The sequence below is a fragment of the Diadema setosum genome, chromosome 17 (assembly GCF_964275005.1).
Source record: "Diadema setosum chromosome 17, eeDiaSeto1, whole genome shotgun sequence".
Taxonomy (NCBI): domain Eukaryota; kingdom Metazoa; phylum Echinodermata; class Echinoidea; order Diadematoida; family Diadematidae; genus Diadema; species Diadema setosum.
Window position 1 is genome coordinate 23,735,606 of NC_092701.1, and position 21,270 is coordinate 23,756,875.

The following is a 21,270-nucleotide window of genomic DNA, read 5'->3' on the forward strand; positions in this document are numbered from 1 at the left end:
AAAATCGGATAATCCGTTCAAAAGTTATGAATTTTTGAAATTTCTGCTTAGTCACTGCTGGATGAGAAGACTACTACAGCTTGTGATGTCACATGTGTACAACGATATAAAGAAAGAATAAGGAATATTCAAGATATTTTCACTTTTCTCGCATAATAAAAGAACACTTGACTTCCCTCTTTCCGAAGGCAAGGGGGAATAATATTACCCTTAACATTTTTTATACGTCAGTGACGAATCATGGATATATGCACTTTTTTTCAAAAAGTAAAATTTTGTGAAATTCTCTGTATATTTTCCTTATATCGTTGTACGCATGTGACATCAAACACTCTAGTAGTCTTGACATCCAGCAGTAACTATGCAGATACACTAAAAATTCATAACTTTTGAACGGATTGTCAGATTTTCCCCAAACTTTCACTGATGTGTTCTATTAATAATTGCTGCATACACTCAATCCACATGTATATGAAGGTGGACTTGTCCTTTAAGTAGGGGATGGGTGACAGAAAAGAGAGAATAAAAAAAAACAACAAACAAACAATCAAACAAAACCGTCAAAGAAAATACTAAGAAATTAAAGGAAAAACCGTTTCAATCTTTCTTTTTCGAAGTATTGGAGTCAATGACATCGTGAACCGACTTATCGCGTTTCAATGAAAATAATATGCCGTCATAAATGGCAAAAAATTGCGTTTATTCAATACAACCACACATGTCATATAAAGATAGATAGATACCTAGGTAGATAGATAGATAGATAGACAGATAGATAGATAGATAGATAGATAGATAGATAGACAGATAGATAGACATATAGATAGATAGATAGATAGACAGATAGATAGACAGATAGACAGATGGACAGATAGATAGATAGACAGATAGATAGACAGATAAATAGATAGAGATAGATAGACAGATATATAGACAGATAGATAGATAGACAGATAGATAGACAGATAGATATATAGATATATTTTAGGTAGATAGATAGATACTAGTACACGGATTGATTGTTTTCGTGATTGCAAGCTGCCATAAGATACAAAATTGCATGAGTGTGACGCTTGTCTAGAACTTCGACAGCTGGGCCAGACGTGAAGTGACACTGCATGGGATTACCCTCCTTTACTGTCAACATGTAAAAAAAAAAAACAACAAAAAACATGCACAACATCAACACGCGCATGTCCACAAAATCGGTAAATTTTCAAAACTTTCTCCTTTTTTTGAGTTACATACTAGTAGCTCAATCACACTCACTCAGAGCGCACTGTCTATGATTATATAGCGCAAACCGGCAAGATCTTGTGTGCAAGTTTATGAAACTTATCACCACTGTTGCGCTGTGACATCCACCGCGTATTGTTACAAAACAGGAATACGTAGTATAGCATTGTTGAGCGCTGGAAAAGTCTGTTGTTATTGCTGGTTGCAACGTGCTAGCGGAGTGTTGATGAGATAAATACATCCAAGCACTGAATAAACGTTAAAGATGTGGTCACGACTTCTTTCCAGACAAATGAGGGTGAGTAATTGCCTAATTTCACATATTTCTCTAGTTACCTTATTAGCGGTTATTTGAGAATATTTAAGCATATTCTTTTTAACCGTCCTTCCCGGCTTCGAAAGTCGTTGGCTGTCTCTGCAGCGCGCAGCGGGTTTCACACACACTGATGCACAGGCGTAGCCCGTCTTCCCTTGTTGACAGGCTGGGCCGAGCCCAGCCAGGGGAGCTAGCTGAGCACTGCGTTTGCGTTCATTCGAAGCCCCGTTTATGTTCGGTAATCAGTACAACAGGCGCAAAGTTGCGTTGCGTAACAAGATAGCAGAATCTACTTCGTTTTCAGGGCCATAGATCCACAAGTCAAGTTACCCCACAAATCCCCGCACTTCGTCCATATTGCCAATTTCTCATTTAAAAGTACATTATCAGTATGTCGCTTCACGAGAATCCTTCATTATGACTAGAGAATGTGAAATAGCAGACGTAGCTATTTACATGAAGGACAAGTCAAAGTCAACTCAAGATAACTGATGATACTGTCAAATCTCGTTCTCTCTCGTTTCTGTGGTTATCGCTATTATCAGTTTTTTATAACTGTTAGACACATCAGTATGGTTAGAATTTTAGCCTTTTATATAATTCTGAAACTTGTTCATAGTTCAGGCATGACACATTAGGAAGATAATCATCAAATTTAACATTGCTACTGGACTAGAATTTTCAAAAAGTGCACTTCCTGGCCCGCGGCTGGCATGGTGGCATGTGCAGTATCAGAAGCCCAGTGTAACGATTGCATAACACCTAACGCAATGTAACGTTAGAACTTATAGTCTAACACTATTTTATTGTAATTGTAGCCTTATGTATCCACACAACACTGTATACTAGTAACACATAGCATCGGTTTATGGCTTGCTGAACTGCTAGTTAAATGTTTGAACATGTGGAATGACACTATGAGTATTTTTTGCATTTTTTTTTTCACATTTTCACTTGTTCTTCCATTCCCTGTATTTAAAAAAAAAATAAGAATAAGATCTTAATGTTATGTAGATCTAATTTACATGTTTTTACAATTTGTGCATGACTGTACATAGTAGGCCGTAGATATTTCTTTTTCTTCAAAAAATTGAAAAAAAAAATATCTGTAGAAGTATTTTAGCTAAAATATCTACTAGTAAACAAATACCATGTAGGTTGGTCTTTGTTTGTACAGTAAATGTGGGAAATATGAATGTCAATGCAATGATAAGAATATCTTGGGTATATGACCATAGTCATTAAATTGTGGCTCCTATGAGTTGGTACATATGGTTTGATGTAATCTAATGTCATGACGTATGTAATGTTTTGTAGTTCACGGTACTTAATTGATGCGCCTCAAACATACACTGATTTCAATGGAGCAGTGCTGGAGTTTATCAAAATGTATTACCTTTTAAACAACATTGATCTCTAATTGGTGCTCAGCAGGGGCTGGTCCAGTGTGGAACCAGGGGCCGATCCACAGTGAGCAACCCGGCAGAGGCCCAAGCAGCAGCCAAAGCATCGGGACTGTCATTCAGTAAGTCAGACCTGTATAGTATTTATGAAAGTGATATAATTTGTTTCTTTCGGTACCTGGGGTAGCCTCTTCATAATCGGCACTGCCCTTTTGGAAGGTTCAAAGGTTCATGCCATTTAAATCCTTGGAACACAGCCTGGTAGACAATCATAGTCTGATAGATGGTACTTTGTATACATGTTTTTATAGTGCACTTCCAAAGCAAAATATTTGAATGGTAGTATGATAAATAGGAACTTGACAGACACTTTCATGAGAGGTTGAATTTACAATGGAGTACCACTGAGACAAAATGAGGAATAAGCATTATGTTGCCCCCTTTCAAGGAGCAAAGGTAGCAATTTTTCCTCCTCAGACAGAGAGGATACATTGGCTTTACACTGTATTCTCGTCTAGGCAATGTTTTTGCGAGGTCTTTATTTTGAGATTGTCAGTTGATTCCAGGGAAATTGTGAAGAGAAAAACTCTGATTGCAAAATATATGGTGTATGAGTATCAACTATACAGTTCATACATCTGGCTCAAACATGCATCCATCAGTAAGGAATTAAAAATAATCTCCTGTTATATAGCCTAGAATATCATCCACCATACCACAGTTCTGCCTTCTTTTTTTTTTTTTCACTCATACCATATCAAGGCTCATCTTGCTCAAAAGTTAGCTTTTAATCGTTTTTCTTTTTACCAAATCCATTTAAGGGCTAAACAAACTTGAATGGTGCTTGCATGCTGATGTGCTTTGCTGGTGAACTCGTCACAAAATTTCAATTCAAGGTTATGAATGAATGCTGACTATGAATGGTTTTAATAGAAAATAAAAGAGAAATCACAAAACCAACAAAAAGTCGGCAGATACGAATTTTCTGTTAATCTGTTGAGGACGAGTCCCCGAGTATAATCAGGCAGGGGTCTATGGGAAATGCGTGTTGTAGCAAAATTAGCCCGTCCTCAATGGGTTAAGGGCAAATTCTGGTAGAGTAGACTAAAAAAAAAAAAAAGAAGAAGAAGAATGATGCATTCTTTTAACTCAATACATACCCATTGTACAGGCTTTCTTAACTTATCTAAATAATGAATAAAAATGATGCATTCTCAAAAACTCAATACATACAGGCTTTCCTAACTTATCTAAATAATAGAAAGCAGGGTACACACTGGAAAAGTGTTACTGAGAAAAGAGGCTTGAAGTTTAAGGTCTATTCAAGTACTAATTCTCGCCAAGCTGTGCTCTGTGCTTTGAGTGGAACAAAAAGCATGATTTTATAAAACTGTAGTAACCACAATGAAGGGACTTTCTGATTTTCAAAAGCTGAATTTTTGGCACATCTATGGGCACATTCTTTTCATGTCTACTGTCAACTTTCATATCAGTAGCATCATCCTTTCAAGGATTATTAGAGTTGACTGTGAAGAGTATGTAAACGGCTTTTTTCACAGGGGACTTTGCTCTTAAAGGCATTGTTTACCATTTGCAGACAAAACAAAAACCCAGCTTTAGTGCTTCAAAATAGTTCTGAAATGTGAATTAGGGATAGAAACAACCAGTGTAAAAAAGTTGATTAGCTTTTCATCAGTGTTAAGTATTGTTGTAAATATACAAAAAGAATTCGAATATAGAATTATTTCTAGACTAAATCATCTACAGTTATGGCTTAGTGAGGAAAATAATGATATCCTTATATTTTAATAGCCTTTATTGCAAAAATTTTATAAGGTAGGATGTTTTGAGATACAACTGACCTACACATATGCATCAAATGTGATAACTCGAACATTTTTCAAATCACTTCCCCCAAAGGTAAACAGTATCTTTAATGTAGGGAACGAAAGTCCACCCTGTGACTGGGGTCTTTATATTCAGTGGTTGACTATCTCCAAATGCAACAGATTGTGTGATGGAATGATTTAGTATGAGTTTTCCATTGTCTGTGAGGTTGACACGATAATTTTCCACTTTAGATCTCTCAGAAGAGCAGCTAGCATACCAAGAGGTGGCTCGCAAGTTTACCAAAGAAGAAATCATTCCCAAAGCAGCCGAGCATGACAAAAGTGGCGAGGTAGGTGACCTTGAGGGTGTGAGAACTGTGGACATGTTCAACATGTCCATGTGGCAGAGATTTTAAAGGTATCATTTTTTTTTTCTCCATGAAATGCATTATACATGTAACATGTGCCCTAAGTTATATTGCATGAGAAATTCAGTTCCATATCAACTACCAGTACTGCATGACACTTCGTGAAAAGGTTGATGAAGTCAATTAGTTATTAAGATTTTCACTCCTGACCATGGTACAGTTGCTGTTATTGCGAGCTGTTTTCATATTTTAATGAGAGATTCTCCCTTTCTTTGCATGGGGCTCTGACGGAAGTCATCTCTTCTTGTCATGCTATAATTCAATTATGGGCCATTGCTGTTTGATCAAGCATCAAACATTGATAAGATTGTTTTGTCTTCATTATAATTCTCTGTGCACGGCAATGAGTATAGCACGTGGTCAGTGGTATGGTCAATATTTGCGCCCTTGTAGATATGATAAGAGTTGTTGATATTTAGGTCAATCCATGTCAAATCATCCAGTGCTTGTCACCCGACCCCCTCCAATTTTCTTTAAAATCGCACCAAATGTTCCCCAAAGTGTCTGACGGAAAATCCCAAAATATTTTGCCCCAAGGTCAATTGGTTGCTAAGATACAGCCTCACATAGCAACCAATGCGCATTCCAAAATATTAGTTAAAAGAAAATTATGCATTTTTGATTGATTGTGGTAGCATGGATATTTATGCAAAAGTGTTCATTATCTGGAAATTGAGAGAACTTTATGGTCTTTGCGAGAAAAACTGACCGTGACGTGAAATTGACTTTTTGTTAACGTGCAAGAGGTCACCGAAAATGGTGTTAAATGTTAATTTTGAAAATTGTAATGCATATTTAGAGGGTAATATCTTCCACATTTCATCACCATAGGTTCTAAAATGTTATGCTGTTGAAGGCTTTGACTTGCTCAGTAATCTTGAAAAAAATCAGCGGATTCGTGCCCACCGTTTTTACGGAGAGCGCCCTCAAAGTTGACAAAAATGAAAAATGTGCTAAATTCAAGGTCACGGATCACCCTTTGTCCCACCTAGGAATGGCATCAATTTTTTGGTATTGATAGAAATTTACCTATATTATCTTGGGTTACCAAAGAAATTTTGCTACCGAAATGTTCAATGGTAAATTTATCCCACTGAAAATGGTCGTAAACGGCCAAATTCCCATGTAATATCACATTTTGGGTTTAGAGGACATTTCAAGTGCCCATGCTTTCAAGATGAAAAGCCCAAGCCCTGTGATATTTGCTGTAGGGGTAGTCTGTTATAAACATTTTAGTAATATATACCACAAAACACATTTATTACATAATTAATTAATTGTAACATATCTTGCAAGAACCTATTGCATTTATTCCAGTATATAACATTTACACCATAAAAACTTTTGTGTTTGTGAAAGAATCACTAGTAGAATATGCCATAAAACACTCTGTTGTGTGTGTAATTTGTAGTTAACAAATTTGCAGCTCTTTTTAGAAGCACTTCAAGGTCAAGGGTATAACATTCATGATCAAATTGACACTAAATCTGAAAGAAGAGCACAAATAGTTTAGAACCTTAATATAATAGGCAGTCAGCTTTCATAATTCTTGAAATATTGCTCTGTGAAAAGTCTTTCAAAACACATATTACATGCAGTGCCATGAGGAAAATGGAGCGACTTATTGTTTTTATCAAATTTTGGATTAGATTTCAAGGTCATTATTATGTAATAAAAGTGTTTTGTGGTATATATTACTAAAATATGTATAATAGACTACCACTACAGAAAATATCAGAGGGCTAGGGCTTTTCATCTTGAAAGCATGGGCACTTGAAATGTCTTCTAAACCCAATATGTGATATTACAAGGGAATTTGGCCGTTTACGACCATTTTCAGTGGGATAAATTTACCATTGAACATTTCGGTAGCAAAATTTCTTTGGTAACCCAAGATACTAGTAATATAGGTAAATGTCTATCAATACAAAAAAATTGATGCCATTCCTAGGTGGGACGAAGGGTGATCCCTGACCTTGAACTTGGCACATTTTTCATTTTTGTCAACTTTGAGGGCGCTCTCCGTAAAAACGGTGGGCACGAATCCGCTGATTTTTTTCAAGATTACTGAGCAAGTCAAAGCCTTCAACAGCATAATATTTTAGAACCTATGGTGATGAAATGTGGAAGATATTACCCTCTAAATATGCATTAAAATTTTCAAAATTAACATTTAACACCATTTTCGGTGACCTCGTGCACATCAACGAAAAGTCAATTTCGCGTCACGGTCAGTTTTTCTTGCAAAGACTATAAAGTTCTCTCAATTTCCAGATAATGAACACTTTTGCATAAATATCCATGCTACCACAATCAATCAAAAATGCATAATTTTCTTTTAACTAATATTTTGGAATGCGCATTGGTTGCTATGTGAGGCTGTATCTTAGCAACCAATTGACCTTGGGGCAAAATATTTTGGGATTTTCCGTCAGATACTTTGGGGAACATTTGGTGCGAATTTGAAGAAAATCGGAGGGGGTCCGGTGACAACTTTTCTGAAAATTGGATGATTTGACGTGGATTGACCCATTTGTCAGTTTAGCTTTGATATTTTTGCAAACACTTCAGACAGAGTTAAGAAGCTTTCAAGAATAGAGTCAAGTGTGCAGTAGTGCCCTGCAATTTTTGTATAATTTCCTGTTGTTTTTTTCTTCAAATTATGAAGAAACGGATTTGTATCCACAATTTGAGCTGACTAAGTTGGGGTGGGGATACAGGGTCGGGTGTACTTTAGCATTTCATATCTTGAGTAATAAGCAATTAAGTGATCGGTTGAATGATTCATACTGGGTAGTAGTTGTCCCATCAAGGCCCTTAAACCATGTGACATACTTCTATGGTTTGTTTCCATTTTTTTTTTTAAATCATAATATTACTGGAATTCAATTTTAGTGTTCCATTATGAGGTGGAGTAAGAGACTCTCTTTTATTTAACCCCTTTGTTGTTGATATTGCTCGTGCCAGTTGCAGAATTTTCAAAAGTTTCTTAGTTGCTAGATGTGTAACTAATTTTAGATGATTAAAGTTCTGTTTTCTCTCAAATCAGTGCATTTATGAATATTTCTATGAGATTTTGATCAGATTCAACTACTGTTACCAGTTTCAGCTAATCTTTCTGGTATATGATAATGATGTTATTAGATTTCAAAAGTACCAATTTATTATTGATAAGATGATATTATGTGCAGCAACCTTTCTTCAGGACGTGATGGCATAGAGGAAGTGGCCATGTACTGTATATTCTCATAAAAAAAGTACAGCGAGATAGGAGAAAGTTCTGCTTCTTGTCAAAGAAGGTAACAAAAAAGATTCTTTGTTATCATTACAACCATTCTCACTCGCATAATATCCTTTTGCAGATCAATGCATGCTCAAGACTACATAATGCACAGATGCCAACTGCTACTTTTTGCAGTATTTTGTACTGTGTATTGCCAAAAATACTGCAAGTTTCATGGAAAATACAGTTTATCCCAAATTCTATTACCAGTTCTACACATGCCTTTTGCAGGAAAGATTAAAAAATACACTGTTTTTCCACCATAAATATATTTGTATGCCTATTCGGGCCTCGGAATAACATACTGCAATGCTGTTTAAGAGGTTGGCATCCCTGCATAATGCACATAATTTCAGAGGAGCTTCCTGCCACACACTTTCCAGCAAATAGAATCTGCACAGCATGTCTACACCTGGTTATTGTGTGGGGTTTCTTTGATAATCTTCTCTTGCAGTATCCATGGGATCTAATCAAAAAAGCATGGGAGCTTGGCCTGATGAACACACACATCCCTCATGAAATAGGTACTTACCATTTCTCTTTCATAATTTACATGGTCAGACTAAAATGTGTGTGTGTGTGGGGGGGGGGGGCACTACAGAGAAACTCATGTTTGAGGTGCATGCAAAAGGAAAAGTTGAACAGAACAGCCAAAAAATTTTTGAATATTGCATTAATCTAATTTAGGAAAAATTATGGTACGTACTTGAAAATTTAACTGCTTAGAAACTGTCTTGTTTCTCCATAAACAAAGGCATCGGTTACAATCACAAAGCAAATTAGAAAATGCAAAGCCCCACTGCTCTTGCATTGGTATTGTACATGAAAGAAAAAAAAAACTTTGCATAGATTAATGGAGCAGTATTTGTACAATAGGTCATCATTGATATTTGAATCAAGTTACAAATGGAGCAATTTGGAGTGTAGAGTATGTTCCTAAAATCTTTTTCTGTGATTAACCCTATTTCCTTGGTAACTGAGTGAAGATGTGTTTGCAATGAGAGGGGAGAACTGTTTGCTTTGCACTGTAACTATTGTCAATGCCAGTAATCTGAGAAAGCGTGTGAAAGCTAAAAATTTACTAATTTCATCATGGATCAATTTTTAAAGAAAATGCCATGGCTGTTTCTGTTTATTTAGTTTAACTTTATTGATGAAATCAACTTGGCACTATGGTTGATTTTCACTTAAAATTGTCTCTTCTGCTTTCTACATCTTGGGTTTCTCCTTAACCCTCAATGAAGAGTTGGTAATATTGCATGAATATGAATATAATGTTTCTTTTCATATCAAAACTTGACATTCAAGGATTTGACCATCAATTTTGCCTGAATGCTTTTTTCCTCTAGATAACCAAGTAATGTGACAAGTGCAGGATATTATGGATTTTTTTTGTTTTTTTTCTTGATTGTAGATTCTCCATGAGAGTGCAAGTCATAATGTGTCTTGCACTTGTGAGGAGATTAACAACTTTTCGACATCATAGTTCTGATGAATGCAGGAAATATATTAAAAGAAAAATCTGAGATACTGGAAGAAATGATGTGGCACTTTACTATTAGCTGTATTCTTCCTCTAATTGAGCAAATCTTGTGAAAGTGTTTCTTGCAATGTACATGTGACGCTCACCTTTAATAGATCAGTCACATTTTCAGATTCATATATTAGGTGTAATTTTGGTGGAGTAGTGACACCCACATTGCAGTTGGATTTTGAGTTTGAGTTCTTGTGTACAAAAAAGAAAATAAAAAATAAAAAAGAAGAAAGATATTACTGGTACAAAGGAAGTGTGTATGAATCCCTGTATTGTTTGGCAGGCGGCCTTGGTCTTGGCATCCTGGACACATGCGTGATCACTGAGGAGTTGGCCTACGGCTGCACCGGTATCCAGACGGCCATTGAAGCCTGCTCTCTGGGAGTAAGTTCACCTTCTTTGCTTCCTCCTACGGGAAGATACTGAGGCACTCCTCACTCTTCTCTTTGCCTCTCTTCCTGAAGGTCTCGGAAGTTTTATGTTGCCTGGTTTTCTGTCTGTCAGTCCCAGATGTTGCATAGTGTTGGACATTTCTTTTACTCATTTTTATTCTTATTATTTTTTTAAAGAAGAGATTGTTAAAATGGATTTTATTGGTACCTGGTCTTGGTCCAAGTATGCTGCAAGAAGTTTTGTGTGTATAGTTACAGGTTTTCGGTAAAATCCTTCAAGGTCATGGGTCACTGATCTTTGTCTAAAACTGGCATTTTTTTATTTGTGACCTAATCTAAAATGTCGAAAGTGGGAATAAACTTCGGGAGGAAGGTTAGAAATAAGTAGACAATCATATTCTCCATTCAATTTAGGAGTGACTTTCAATCATAGCTTAAAGATTGATAGTTGTGGGGAGTAAGAAAAGTGCTGCCCGTCATGCTATTTCATATTTTGATATTGAACATAGATAAGCAATCAAATATCCTGTAATCTCTCATCAGGTAAACTTTGCTCACTAGTGTTTAAAAAGTGTCAACGGTTGTAAATATATTACCCCCCCCCCCCCCCCCCAAAAAAAAAAAAAAAAAAAGAATTACAGGCACCAAAGTGGTGTTGATTTTGTGCTTATCTTTTTACTAAACTTTTTTAGTATTGTTGACTCATTGTCTGGTTCCCTGTCTACCTGGTAGCCTTAGTTCAAAGCCCCCTTAGTTCAAGGCCCCCTTGCTGTAATACTTGGCAAGAGAAATGAAGCAAGTGAGTCATTCAGCACCTGAAACATCTATGTAATCAAGTTACCAGTTCTTTGAGGCAAGCCCCATTGTGGGACCTTTTGTTTAGTTTTCTTATTTTATGCCTTTGAATAATCAAATCTGCCCCCAGTGTTGGCAGGGAAAAATATTACCAACCAGCAGAGCTTTGCTTACTAATGGCTATCCATGAACATTTCATTCGAAGGGCTGATGGACAAGTCCACCAATTTCATTTCTTGAGGTAACTTTAATGAACAGCAATTACATTAATAGGAGATCTCAAAATAGCCTCTGCATAGATGCACCTAGATTTGCTTCACTGCACTCACAATTGTTAGTGCCAAACAACTGTGTGGGAATCTTTCAAAAAGGCTGTCTATGAGGTAGTCTTAGGAACCATTTCAGACATGGAACAAAACATCGCTTTTAATGTCTGACGGAGAAACCAGAACAGATACGCATGAACAGACCTTTGTATGCCTTTGTCTTGATGGGTGCTGGAGACATTATTTTTCATTGTCTGAATTATGTTATCCTTTATTTTGATTATCATTTTGCTCCATCCCCCTCCTTTTCTTTTCCTCTCCATTGTAGTCAGCTCCAGTGATTTTGGCAGGCACTCCAGAGCAGAAGCAGAAATATTTGGGAATGCTGGTGAATGAACCTATCGTCTGTGTAAGTATTGCTTTGACATTCTACATAGGCCATGCTGTATAAGCTGTTATTTTCGCAAGGGTTTAATTTCGCGAATTCCGCGAATCACAGTTGGACCGCGAATTGAACAGCACATGAAAATGTCACCATATGCTAAGGTAGTAGTGCGCTTATGAAGGCTGCTGTGTCAATTCACGAAAAGAACATCTCGTGAAAATGTCCACGACCTCCTCATTCGCGAAAATATCTGTACGCAAAAATAACAGCGTATACAGTATTTGACAGTTAGCAGGGTGGTCCACAAGTGGTTTGAGCATATCACTGCAACATGCTCAAATTCTTGTGCAGCATCCTCAAAAGCCAGCAACATGCTATGCAACATTCTCAAGAATTGGTGACATGCTCTAAATAAAATGTATTTGAACTTGTGAAAGACATACACATGAGTGCAAAACCTGAGAAACATCAAATGAATCTGAAAATTTGTACGCAAAATACTAGAGAGAACCTCTGACGTAAGCAGTGCATTTAGAAGTTACAAAATATTTCACGCTACAATTTTATGTGCTCATGATGTACACTCCATTCTCGTGATGAGCACTCCGCGCATGTACAATTTTTGCAATATTCTCACATTCAGAGCTTGCAACGTGCTCAAATGTCAAATTGTTGTGTTAATTCAGTTTTGAAATAGGAACTCTGCTTTACAGAATTATATCGTGGCAACAATTCCAAGACACATGAATTTATGAATAGAATGAAATCAAACAAAAAGGAAAAGTGGAGATGTTATCAGAATTGAAGCTGATACATGATCGTTATGAATCCTTGAATTTTGTACTTTCATAACAAAGTGATTCTGGTAGCAAACAAATGATGCAAATTTGAGGAAGTCATGATGTCCTCGACGCACAGAGAACAATTGAAGAAGAATGAAAATTCATGTCTGGATGAGCTACCTATGTAGTTAATGTGATTTTAGTATGGGTGTGTGGCTGTAGATTGCTAGTCCCTATGTATTTTGCCTTGTGGTTGGAGTTCTGAGGATCTTACAGTATATGATACATGACATGCCATCAGCATCCTGCGTATTCATTTCATATTAACCCGTTGAAGACTGTCTGATTTTGCTACAACAGGCATTCCCATAGACACCTGCCCGAGTATATTTGGGACTCATCTTCAACGGGTTAAATAGCTGAGTTTTCTGTGATCTCTCCACAGGCTTATTGCGTCACAGAACCAGGCGCTGGCTCAGACGTGGCAGGAGTCCAGACCAAAGCCGTGCGCAAAGGCGACGATTACATTCTGAACGGGAGCAAGATGTGGATCACTAATGGTGGCCACGCCCAATGGTACTTTGTCCTTGCCCGCACGAATCCAGACCCCAAGGCTCCGGCCAACAGTGCTTTCACTGGATTCATCGTGGACAGAGACACGCCTGGACTCTCTGTGGGGAGGAAGGTGAGTATGTATTCTATTCAAGGGCAGAATCAAAAGCTTGCAACCACCCAAATACCAGTACAGTACAGTACAGTTTGCTTTGTAGCAAGCAATAAAGTTGCAGATTCAAGACTAGGTCTCGTTTGGCAATGTAGCACATTTGCATGCACTCCACGTAGTTCATTATCGCTAGTTCTAAGATAGTATGGTGTGGATGTCAGGCATAGGGTTCACTCGTACAATCCCAAAGTGTACCATACCGAACCATGCCAAACATGGACCACTTTATGATGTGCTCAAACAACATACCGTAGTGTACCATGCCATACCAGAGAGCGCTTGAACACAAGCAGGTCCAAAGGCATACCGTACCAGAGGTTGGTATGAGAAAAATGCATGTAACAGGTACGATGTCAGAATACAAAGATTTGATTCTCTTTATAAGGACATCTGCATCTGGCATGAGTGTACCAGGCGCATGACCCTGTTGGTACAAAATGTGTGACCCCTCTGACTCCAATCCAAAAATAACTTGTGAGGTGCGCAATCCCCAAAGAGCACTCGAACGCTCCCAATCTGGCATGGTAATGTGTGGTACAATTTGGTTTGATGCAGTCTGGTTCACTTTTGAGCGCTCGATTGCAGCCATTGAAATTCCATAAGTTATGATTCTCTTCTCTCCCTCCCCCTCTCTCCTGTGTTTCCTTTTGTCTCTGTCTGTCTGTCTGTCTGTCTGTCTGTCAAGCAGTTTGTCCTCTTATCTGGCTGGTTCTATTCTTGTACTCCAGCTTCACACTATGTCAACATGACAGACATGAATATCAAGATTGGAGGGATAAAAATATGACTTGATTTATTTGCATTATTGCTGGGCAATAGTTATCTTGTCTTCTGATATCGATAAAAATGTTTTTTGTTTAATGTTCTCCTGCTTCTTGTGACGTATCATGTTGCAATGTACAGCTAAGAAATAACAAAGATTCCGATGACTTTTGTTTTAAAGACTACGTGCAATAAGGGGGCAGGATAGAAATGTAATCTCTTATTTCTATTAATTACATATCTATATATTTTGTTTGTCTTTCAGGAGTGGAACATGGGCCAAAGAGCATCTGATACAAGAGCAGTCATATTTGAAGATGTTGTCGTGCCCAAAGAGAATGTCCTTCTTGGGGAGGGGCAAGGTTTCAAGATTGCCATGGGAGCCTTTGACAAGACAAGACCACCAGTAAGTGGTAGTAGTGACGAAATGAAATGTGCCTGCAAGTTGGCATGCACTGAAATCTGGGGGTAAACAGCCAAACGTTTGGAAAACTTACAATCGATGCTTCTAGTGAGAAACTTACACAAAGTTTAAGATCAACGATTATTTTGATTTTAAAAATGGAAATGAACTCACTTGTTGTGATGTTTGGCCATCTCGTTGCAATGTATCTCAACGGCACAATCTTGCACTATTAACTCTTTATTTGCCATGGTGGAAACCCTCTGTATGCCACATTATTCTGAGACATGAAGATAGTTGTGCTTTGAGAAAGAATTTTTTTTTTCCAATCTATATAACTTCTACAAATTTCTGTTAAGCTGGACGTAATAGTGAGCAAAGTTGAAGAGGAATGCCAAGCTTTGCTTTGATGTAAATTGTATGACAAATCCATTTCTATTTATTTTTTTAATGACCAGTTGCTACATTACTGTAAAGGCATGCTTTTTGCACATGAAACCGTGAGAGAAACTTAAAATTTACACGCAAATTTAGTTGGAAACACCGCTTGATAGTCAATCACCACATAGAATGCAAGCTGTATGTAAAAGGAACAAAAGCGCGAGAAAAGCTTTCATTGTACCGCTGGATTAGGCAATTTATTGATCGGTTTAAGCGGATTAGTGCGTTTGAGTGGAATATGCTAAGTTGGCACCCCCGTCGACTGAGTGGGACGTGCGAACATGGCACATAAAGAGTTAAGGGTCGTTCCATCAACGGAAGTGTCATTCGCCAGAAAAAGCCAGTTGATAATAAGTGAAATGTCCCAAAAAGTGAGTTTATTTCCAGTTTTTTTGTTTATTCAAATATTTATAATTATCGATCTTGTACCTCATCTGCATGAATCAGTCTACAAAACAACCTGCAATTTGTTGCAGGTTGGAATATCTTTTGTCTTGGAGTTATGATTGTAGTTAGCCACTGTCCAGTTGTATTGAGGCTTCTGATTTGCAAAACTTCTGCAAAACTCGGAATCTAGTGTGTCTGTGATATTTAGAAAACTGAAATAAAAGCGGTCCATAATTTAAATTGACTTTAATAATCTAAAACAAATCAAATCTTTGGTAATGAATAACAATACAGTTGGCTTTCAAATCTCAAAATTTTAGACCATTTAAAAAAGAGCCTTTCATGTTCTTACTTGTACACATATTTCAAAGGGAAGGGCATTGACCATGTTCTCTCCCTTTTTATTTTCAATTTACTCACTCCAAATCATGTAACACATGCCTTTTTCTTTGTGCATTTTACCAGAATTTGTAGAGTCATTGGTGTTGCTAAACGTATGTTGCAATGCCAATTGCTTTAAGAACTAAAACAAGCAGCAGAAATACTGCTCAAGCTGACAGAATTTGGACCATTTCAAAGCACCCATATTTTTCAATGTGTGTGTAATACTCACACCCAGGTTGCAGCAGGTGCAGTGGGTCTGGCCAGAAGGGCCTTGGATGAGGCCACCAAGTACTCCCTCGAGAGGAAGACCTTTGGTAGACACATCGCTCAGGTGAGTTGGAGCATTTTTGTTTGATAGAAACTTAGACAACAACACTCATCAGTGTAGAAACAGTGTCCATGTGTATGTATATTTTACATCATTACATGTCCTTAATTTTGTGGGTGGATGGTCATGACAATTGAGTAAGTGCTTCAAGCAGCTCGTGGCTGCCATTACGTTCACGGGCTATGGGAGTACATACTACAATCAAAGGTAACTGCTCCGCATTATGACTGCAAAGTCACTCACTCTACAGGACTAGTGAATCAAAAAAAAATCTACAAATTACACAATGGTTGTACCTCTGCAATATACCTACTTTGAGATTAAAGATACAAAATAGTATTACATATGATATTTCACATAAAGATATCAATTTCCTGGACCTTTTGAACATGGGATATACATATAGTATATATGTAGACATATATAGTATTACATATGATTATTTCACGTAAAGATATCAATTTCCTGGACCTTTTGAACATGGAACATGGTACCCTTGTGCATTGTAGAGTGCGCCAAAGTAACAAGCAAACAATTAACTCAAGTTAATTTTGTGCAAGTTTTACATTCCGCCAAAATTCACAAAAACGTCCACACTGCAAAAAGTTCCACTTTTACAGCATCTCCCTGTCCTGCGTACTAGACATCCAAACTTGTCCCTTTCTCCCGTCTCATGAAAACAGCACCAGGCAGTGGCTTTCATGCTGGCAGACATGGCCATCGGTGTGGAGGCCGCACGGCTTCTGACCCAGCGCTCTGCGTGGGAGATCGACCAGGGACGGAGGAACACCTACTACGCCTCGCTGGCCAAGTGCTACGCCGCCGACATTGCCAACAAGAACGCTGCCGATGCGGTACAGATATTCGGCGGAAACGGATTCAATAGCGAGTATCCAGTTGAGAAGTTGATGAGGGACGCCAAGATCTTCCAGGTTAGTTCTCATTCTCCTGTTTTTTCCATATTGATCGGTGACCTTGCAACGCAAAACCACCACAACAAAAAAGGTCGCCAGTCAAAAATTTTTAGTCAAGGGCAGATTCTGACGGAGCAGACTCTGTGCTTTTAAATGACACAGAACTCAATAGAAGTGGACTTTCCTAACCCATCTAAATAAGGGAAAGAAAGTACACCCTCTGGAAAAGTGTTTACTGAGATAGGAGGCTGTGAAATTGAGGGGTCTATTCAAATGCTTAATCTTACCCAGCAGTGCTCTGTGCAATGAATGGGACAGAAAGCAGGATGTAAGAGTCTGTAGCAACTATAATGAGGGGGTTATCTGATTAAGCTCATTAAGCACATTCTGTAGCTACCATAATGAAGTGATTATCAGATTAAGCACATTCTATTCATGACTGATCCCAACTAAAAATGCAGTAGCATCATCCTTTCTAAAGTTGCCAGAGTTGAAAGTGAAGTGTGTGTAGAGGGTTTCTAAGGAATTAAAATGGACCTCTAAGATATGCCCAATGACACTGCATGAGAAAAAAAAGTTTTAGAAAAACTACAAAAATACTCACAATTTCACATTCATTTTATGATCTCAGACTTAAAGGTAGGGGATACCTTTTACAGACCTCCCAAAATGTAGCAAAACATTGAATATGAACCTCGGGGGACTTGCTCAGGCCACTGCTTAGAAATTTGGAAGTCAACAGTTATCTACAATTCGAATAATGCACAAAGCTCAACTACTCAGTAGTTCTGTGTGTCAGCCACACTTAAGCCTTTTTGTTGCATTCTTCTGTATTTGTGATCTATAAACACAAATCTAAAAGTACAAGAGCTGATGTAATAACATAAAGAGTGTGTGGCAAGAATGTTTATAGAAATGTTTGTAAGTGTTGATGAACTTTCTTCACAAAATATACATGATGGACACACATGCAGTACATGGGTCTGCAAAGGTAGCCTAGTAATGTACTGGAATTTACGGTGAGCCCCGAAAACAATTCAATTCAAAATCTAACGGTCAAAAAAATGTACTAAATGTTACCTTCCACTTTCAATACTTTATGGGAGTTTCTAAAATGATACTCCCTTCAACATACCACTGTATTTATACAACTCTTCATTTAAGGTGTGCAAATGGGATTCCCTACCTTTAAGAATTATGGAGAAGAATAGATCTTTCATAAAATAAAAGGCTATCCATCCATTCACCCATTTCTCTGGCTGCAGAAAAAGAAAAGGAAAATGGAACAAAAACTTGTTGGGCGTCTCCAAAAAATTGGCATACGATTGTGTACACAGAGTGATCACATTTCGAATCATAAATTCAGAGGTCATTGATGAATGTCATTAAAAATATGTTTGAATTCAAACCCTGTGTATGATTGTTAAATGTTGTGAGGATAAGTCCCTGCTATGAGTGTGTTCTTGAGTTTGAAGGTCGTTAGGGCGTAACAACTTGTAGATGTCGGTGTTTCTCGAGCATATGGTATAACAGATTGAATGAAATTTTGTCCAAGCGATGCACATAGATTCATGCTAAGCAACATGATAAGAAATGTCTCTTTGTGATACTGTCCAAGCGAGGTACATGGATTCAGGCTACATGGCATTGTAACAAATCTGCAACAGCTGTATTTTTTTTGCACCAGAATGAGAATCAAAATACGCGGTAACAACCTGCCACCCATTGACATTCGGTTCCCATCAGCGGCATGCGTACATGCAAAGTCAGTAGGATTTCATGTTGGTTGGTCCCTAAGGTGCTGAAGGTATTGTTTACCATTGGGAGCAGTGATTTGAAAAATGTTTGAGTTATCACATTTGATGCATATGTGTAGGTCAGCTGTATCACAAAACATCCTACCATATAAAGATTTCATAATAAAGTCTAAAATATAAGGAGATATCACTATTTTCCTTACTACACCATGACTGTATACAGTTTAGTCTTTAACCCTAATCAGGCCGGGCTTTTTTGGGTGTTCTGTGGTCGGGGAGGGGTTGATTCAAGCCCCCCCTGAGATCTCGGCCGTTGATCGCGCAATCGCCATGAAATTTGGCATGTGCATTACCTGTGGCGTAATCTACAAAGCTATACAAAAAGAAATGGAAATTTTTGTCATAATAATTAATTATGCTAATATATGCGTAAAATCATACATTTTGCTCTAAATCAGAAATTAAAGCTCCTAGAATCCTAATTTGTGGTGAAAACATTCTTTGTAGCATTCCTAACAATGTACTTGAAAAAAAAATTGGTATCACCATCAATTTCTTATGTATTTTATTGTTTTATGAATTTCTTATGTATTTCTTTGTTTTTTCGACCTTTTGTTTTATCATTTTTTTTCCACAAAATTTATGACAGAACCTATTTCCAGCATAATTATGCTAAAATTAATTAGTTTCAGCCTATGAAAGTGAAAATAATCATATCTTTATGAATAAGAAGAGAAAACTCCATTTGCATAGACTTTATACACAAAATCACGTTTTTGAGCCATTTTCGGTCTGACAGGCATGTATAGAATGTTATGCAGCGTCGTAACGGTATGCGCAATTTTCGCGAGAATGGTGTCAAAAGATGCGCGAGACTTGAAAGTAAAAAGTCAGCAAACGGCGCGGTCAAAAAATTTCGCACGGCGGAGTAGTCGCGAAAAATGTCGAGGGGGGGTTTGATTCAAACCCCCCCCCCCCCCCCAGGCCTTTTTAGGATTAAACATTGTTATCAGAACTGTTGTTGAGATTTTGTATATTTAGCAATACTCGGCATTGATTATAATGATTTACATTTTTACATTGGTTGTTTCTACCACTTTGTCACATTTTAGAACTATTTTGAAGCACTACAGCTGGGTTTTTGTTTCATCTGCAAATGGTAGATAATGCCTTTAACCTCTGTGTTTACTTGATTTTCTCCCACCTGCACAGATTTACGAGGGAACCGCCCAAATCCAGAGAGTGATCATCTCCCGCGAGTGGCTGACCAAAGCAAGCCAGGGCGCCTCCTAAGTAGCTTGTGCTCCGGAGTTGACTCGGCATCTGGCATATACCACATTGCCGACCACACCCTGTTGTAGGACTAATCAAGCACAAATCATCATCAGCAGCAATACTGGCAAAAATGCGATTGATCAATATTTAGTTTGAATGAAAACTAAAACAAAAGAATAATAAAGTAAGAAAGAAAGGAAATATGATGCAGATTAATTATCACATTTCGTTGTACTGGACACAGGTGTGTATGGCTGCATCTCTCTGTTAGACACACATATTCATTTTCTTTTGTTTGCCTGTTTGTGACTAGCAGGTGACAGAGATAGTGTTCTCTTCACAAGTGTATACATGCTCTTCAAGGAGGTGTGATCTGTCTGTAGTGAAAATGAAATTCTAGAAATATTTGATTGTAAGTTTGGAGTTAGTTAAAGAAAAAAAAAAACACTGTTTGTTACAACAATAGTGATGAAATATACCAGTCTGTTACAAGATAGATATGATATACATATTAACATTAGAACATAACACACACATGCATGTAATTGTCTTTGCACATTTGTACATTTCATTTGAAGAATGTTTCTTGGTAACGATAGGAAACCTGATTGTTACGAGCTTGGCATGGTATTCATTTGTATATAAACATATCAGAGGACACTACATTCTGTGTGGTATATTTGATTTTATGAGCAGCAGGGTTTTTGATGTGTTTATTTGTTTGTTTATTCAAATTGTATGGGTAGTTTCAGAAATTACCAGTGCACACCATGGCAATATCAGATTATTTTGGTGTATTTATTTTAGAGACAGACTTACAATGATGTTTTGTATTGTTCTCACAGCAGGTTTTTAGCCCAGAGATTGCAATGTTGCCCTTTGTATGCAGTGATCTTACTTGGCAGCATGATCCGCCATTACTATTGGTGTCCCCACACGCATTCGTGTTTGGTGAATGCATGATAGATATCGCAGCTCGCTCATGGGGCACTGCAGTAATGTCATGCACATCAATCCTCGGATCGGTCTCTAACACAGTGGCATATGGCAAAAGATGGAGACTATCTCAGTTTTCAATGCTTCAATGGGTAGTTTATGCGGAAGTCAGGAAAAGAAAAGGAAGTAAAATCACCCACATGTTGATATGTGTGGAGTATGGGCCTTATGTTATCTGGTTTTGGTATGATGTGCTACTTTCTTTGTGAAACAGGAATTTATGATGTAAAGATCAGGAAGTCATTTCTAT

General features: G+C 37.6%; 1 protein-coding gene across 2 annotated transcripts; it reads left to right on the plus strand.

Moving 5' to 3' along the window:
* Positions 1-1,413: 1,413 nt before the first annotated feature.
* LOC140241274 (medium-chain specific acyl-CoA dehydrogenase, mitochondrial-like) lies at positions 1,414-20,225 on the plus strand. Of its 2 annotated transcripts, none has more exons than XM_072321023.1 (11): positions 1,414-1,534; positions 2,987-3,077; positions 5,037-5,134; positions 8,950-9,019; positions 10,313-10,413; positions 11,811-11,891; positions 13,095-13,334; positions 14,401-14,541; positions 15,986-16,081; positions 16,762-17,010; positions 19,962-20,225. In XM_072321023.1, the coding sequence occupies exons 1-11, from the start codon at positions 1,502-1,504 to the stop codon at positions 20,040-20,042; spliced, it is 1,281 nt and encodes a 426-aa protein (XP_072177124.1). In that variant the 5' UTR covers positions 1,414-1,501; the 3' UTR covers positions 20,043-20,225. The 2 variants fall into 2 exon arrangements, with proteins under 2 accessions (XP_072177124.1, XP_072177123.1); XM_072321022.1 differs by having other exon boundaries at positions 1,430-1,534; positions 2,984-3,077.
* The last annotated feature ends 1,045 nt before the right edge of the window (positions 20,226-21,270 follow it).

What these genes read in the sequence shown, in the direction of transcription:
- LOC140241274 (XM_072321022.1), top strand. Translation starts at nt 1,502, where the DNA reads ATGTGGTCACGACTTCTTTCCAGACAAATGAGG. An exon ending in AGCATGACAAAAGTGGCGAG is followed by an intron (nt 5,135 to 8,949) that starts GTAGGTGACCTT and finishes CTTCTCTTGCAG; the next exon opens with TATCCATGGGATCTAATCAA. An exon ending in GGGACGCCAAGATCTTCCAG is followed by an intron (nt 17,011 to 19,961) that starts GTTAGTTCTCAT and finishes CCACCTGCACAG; the next exon opens with ATTTACGAGGGAACCGCCCA.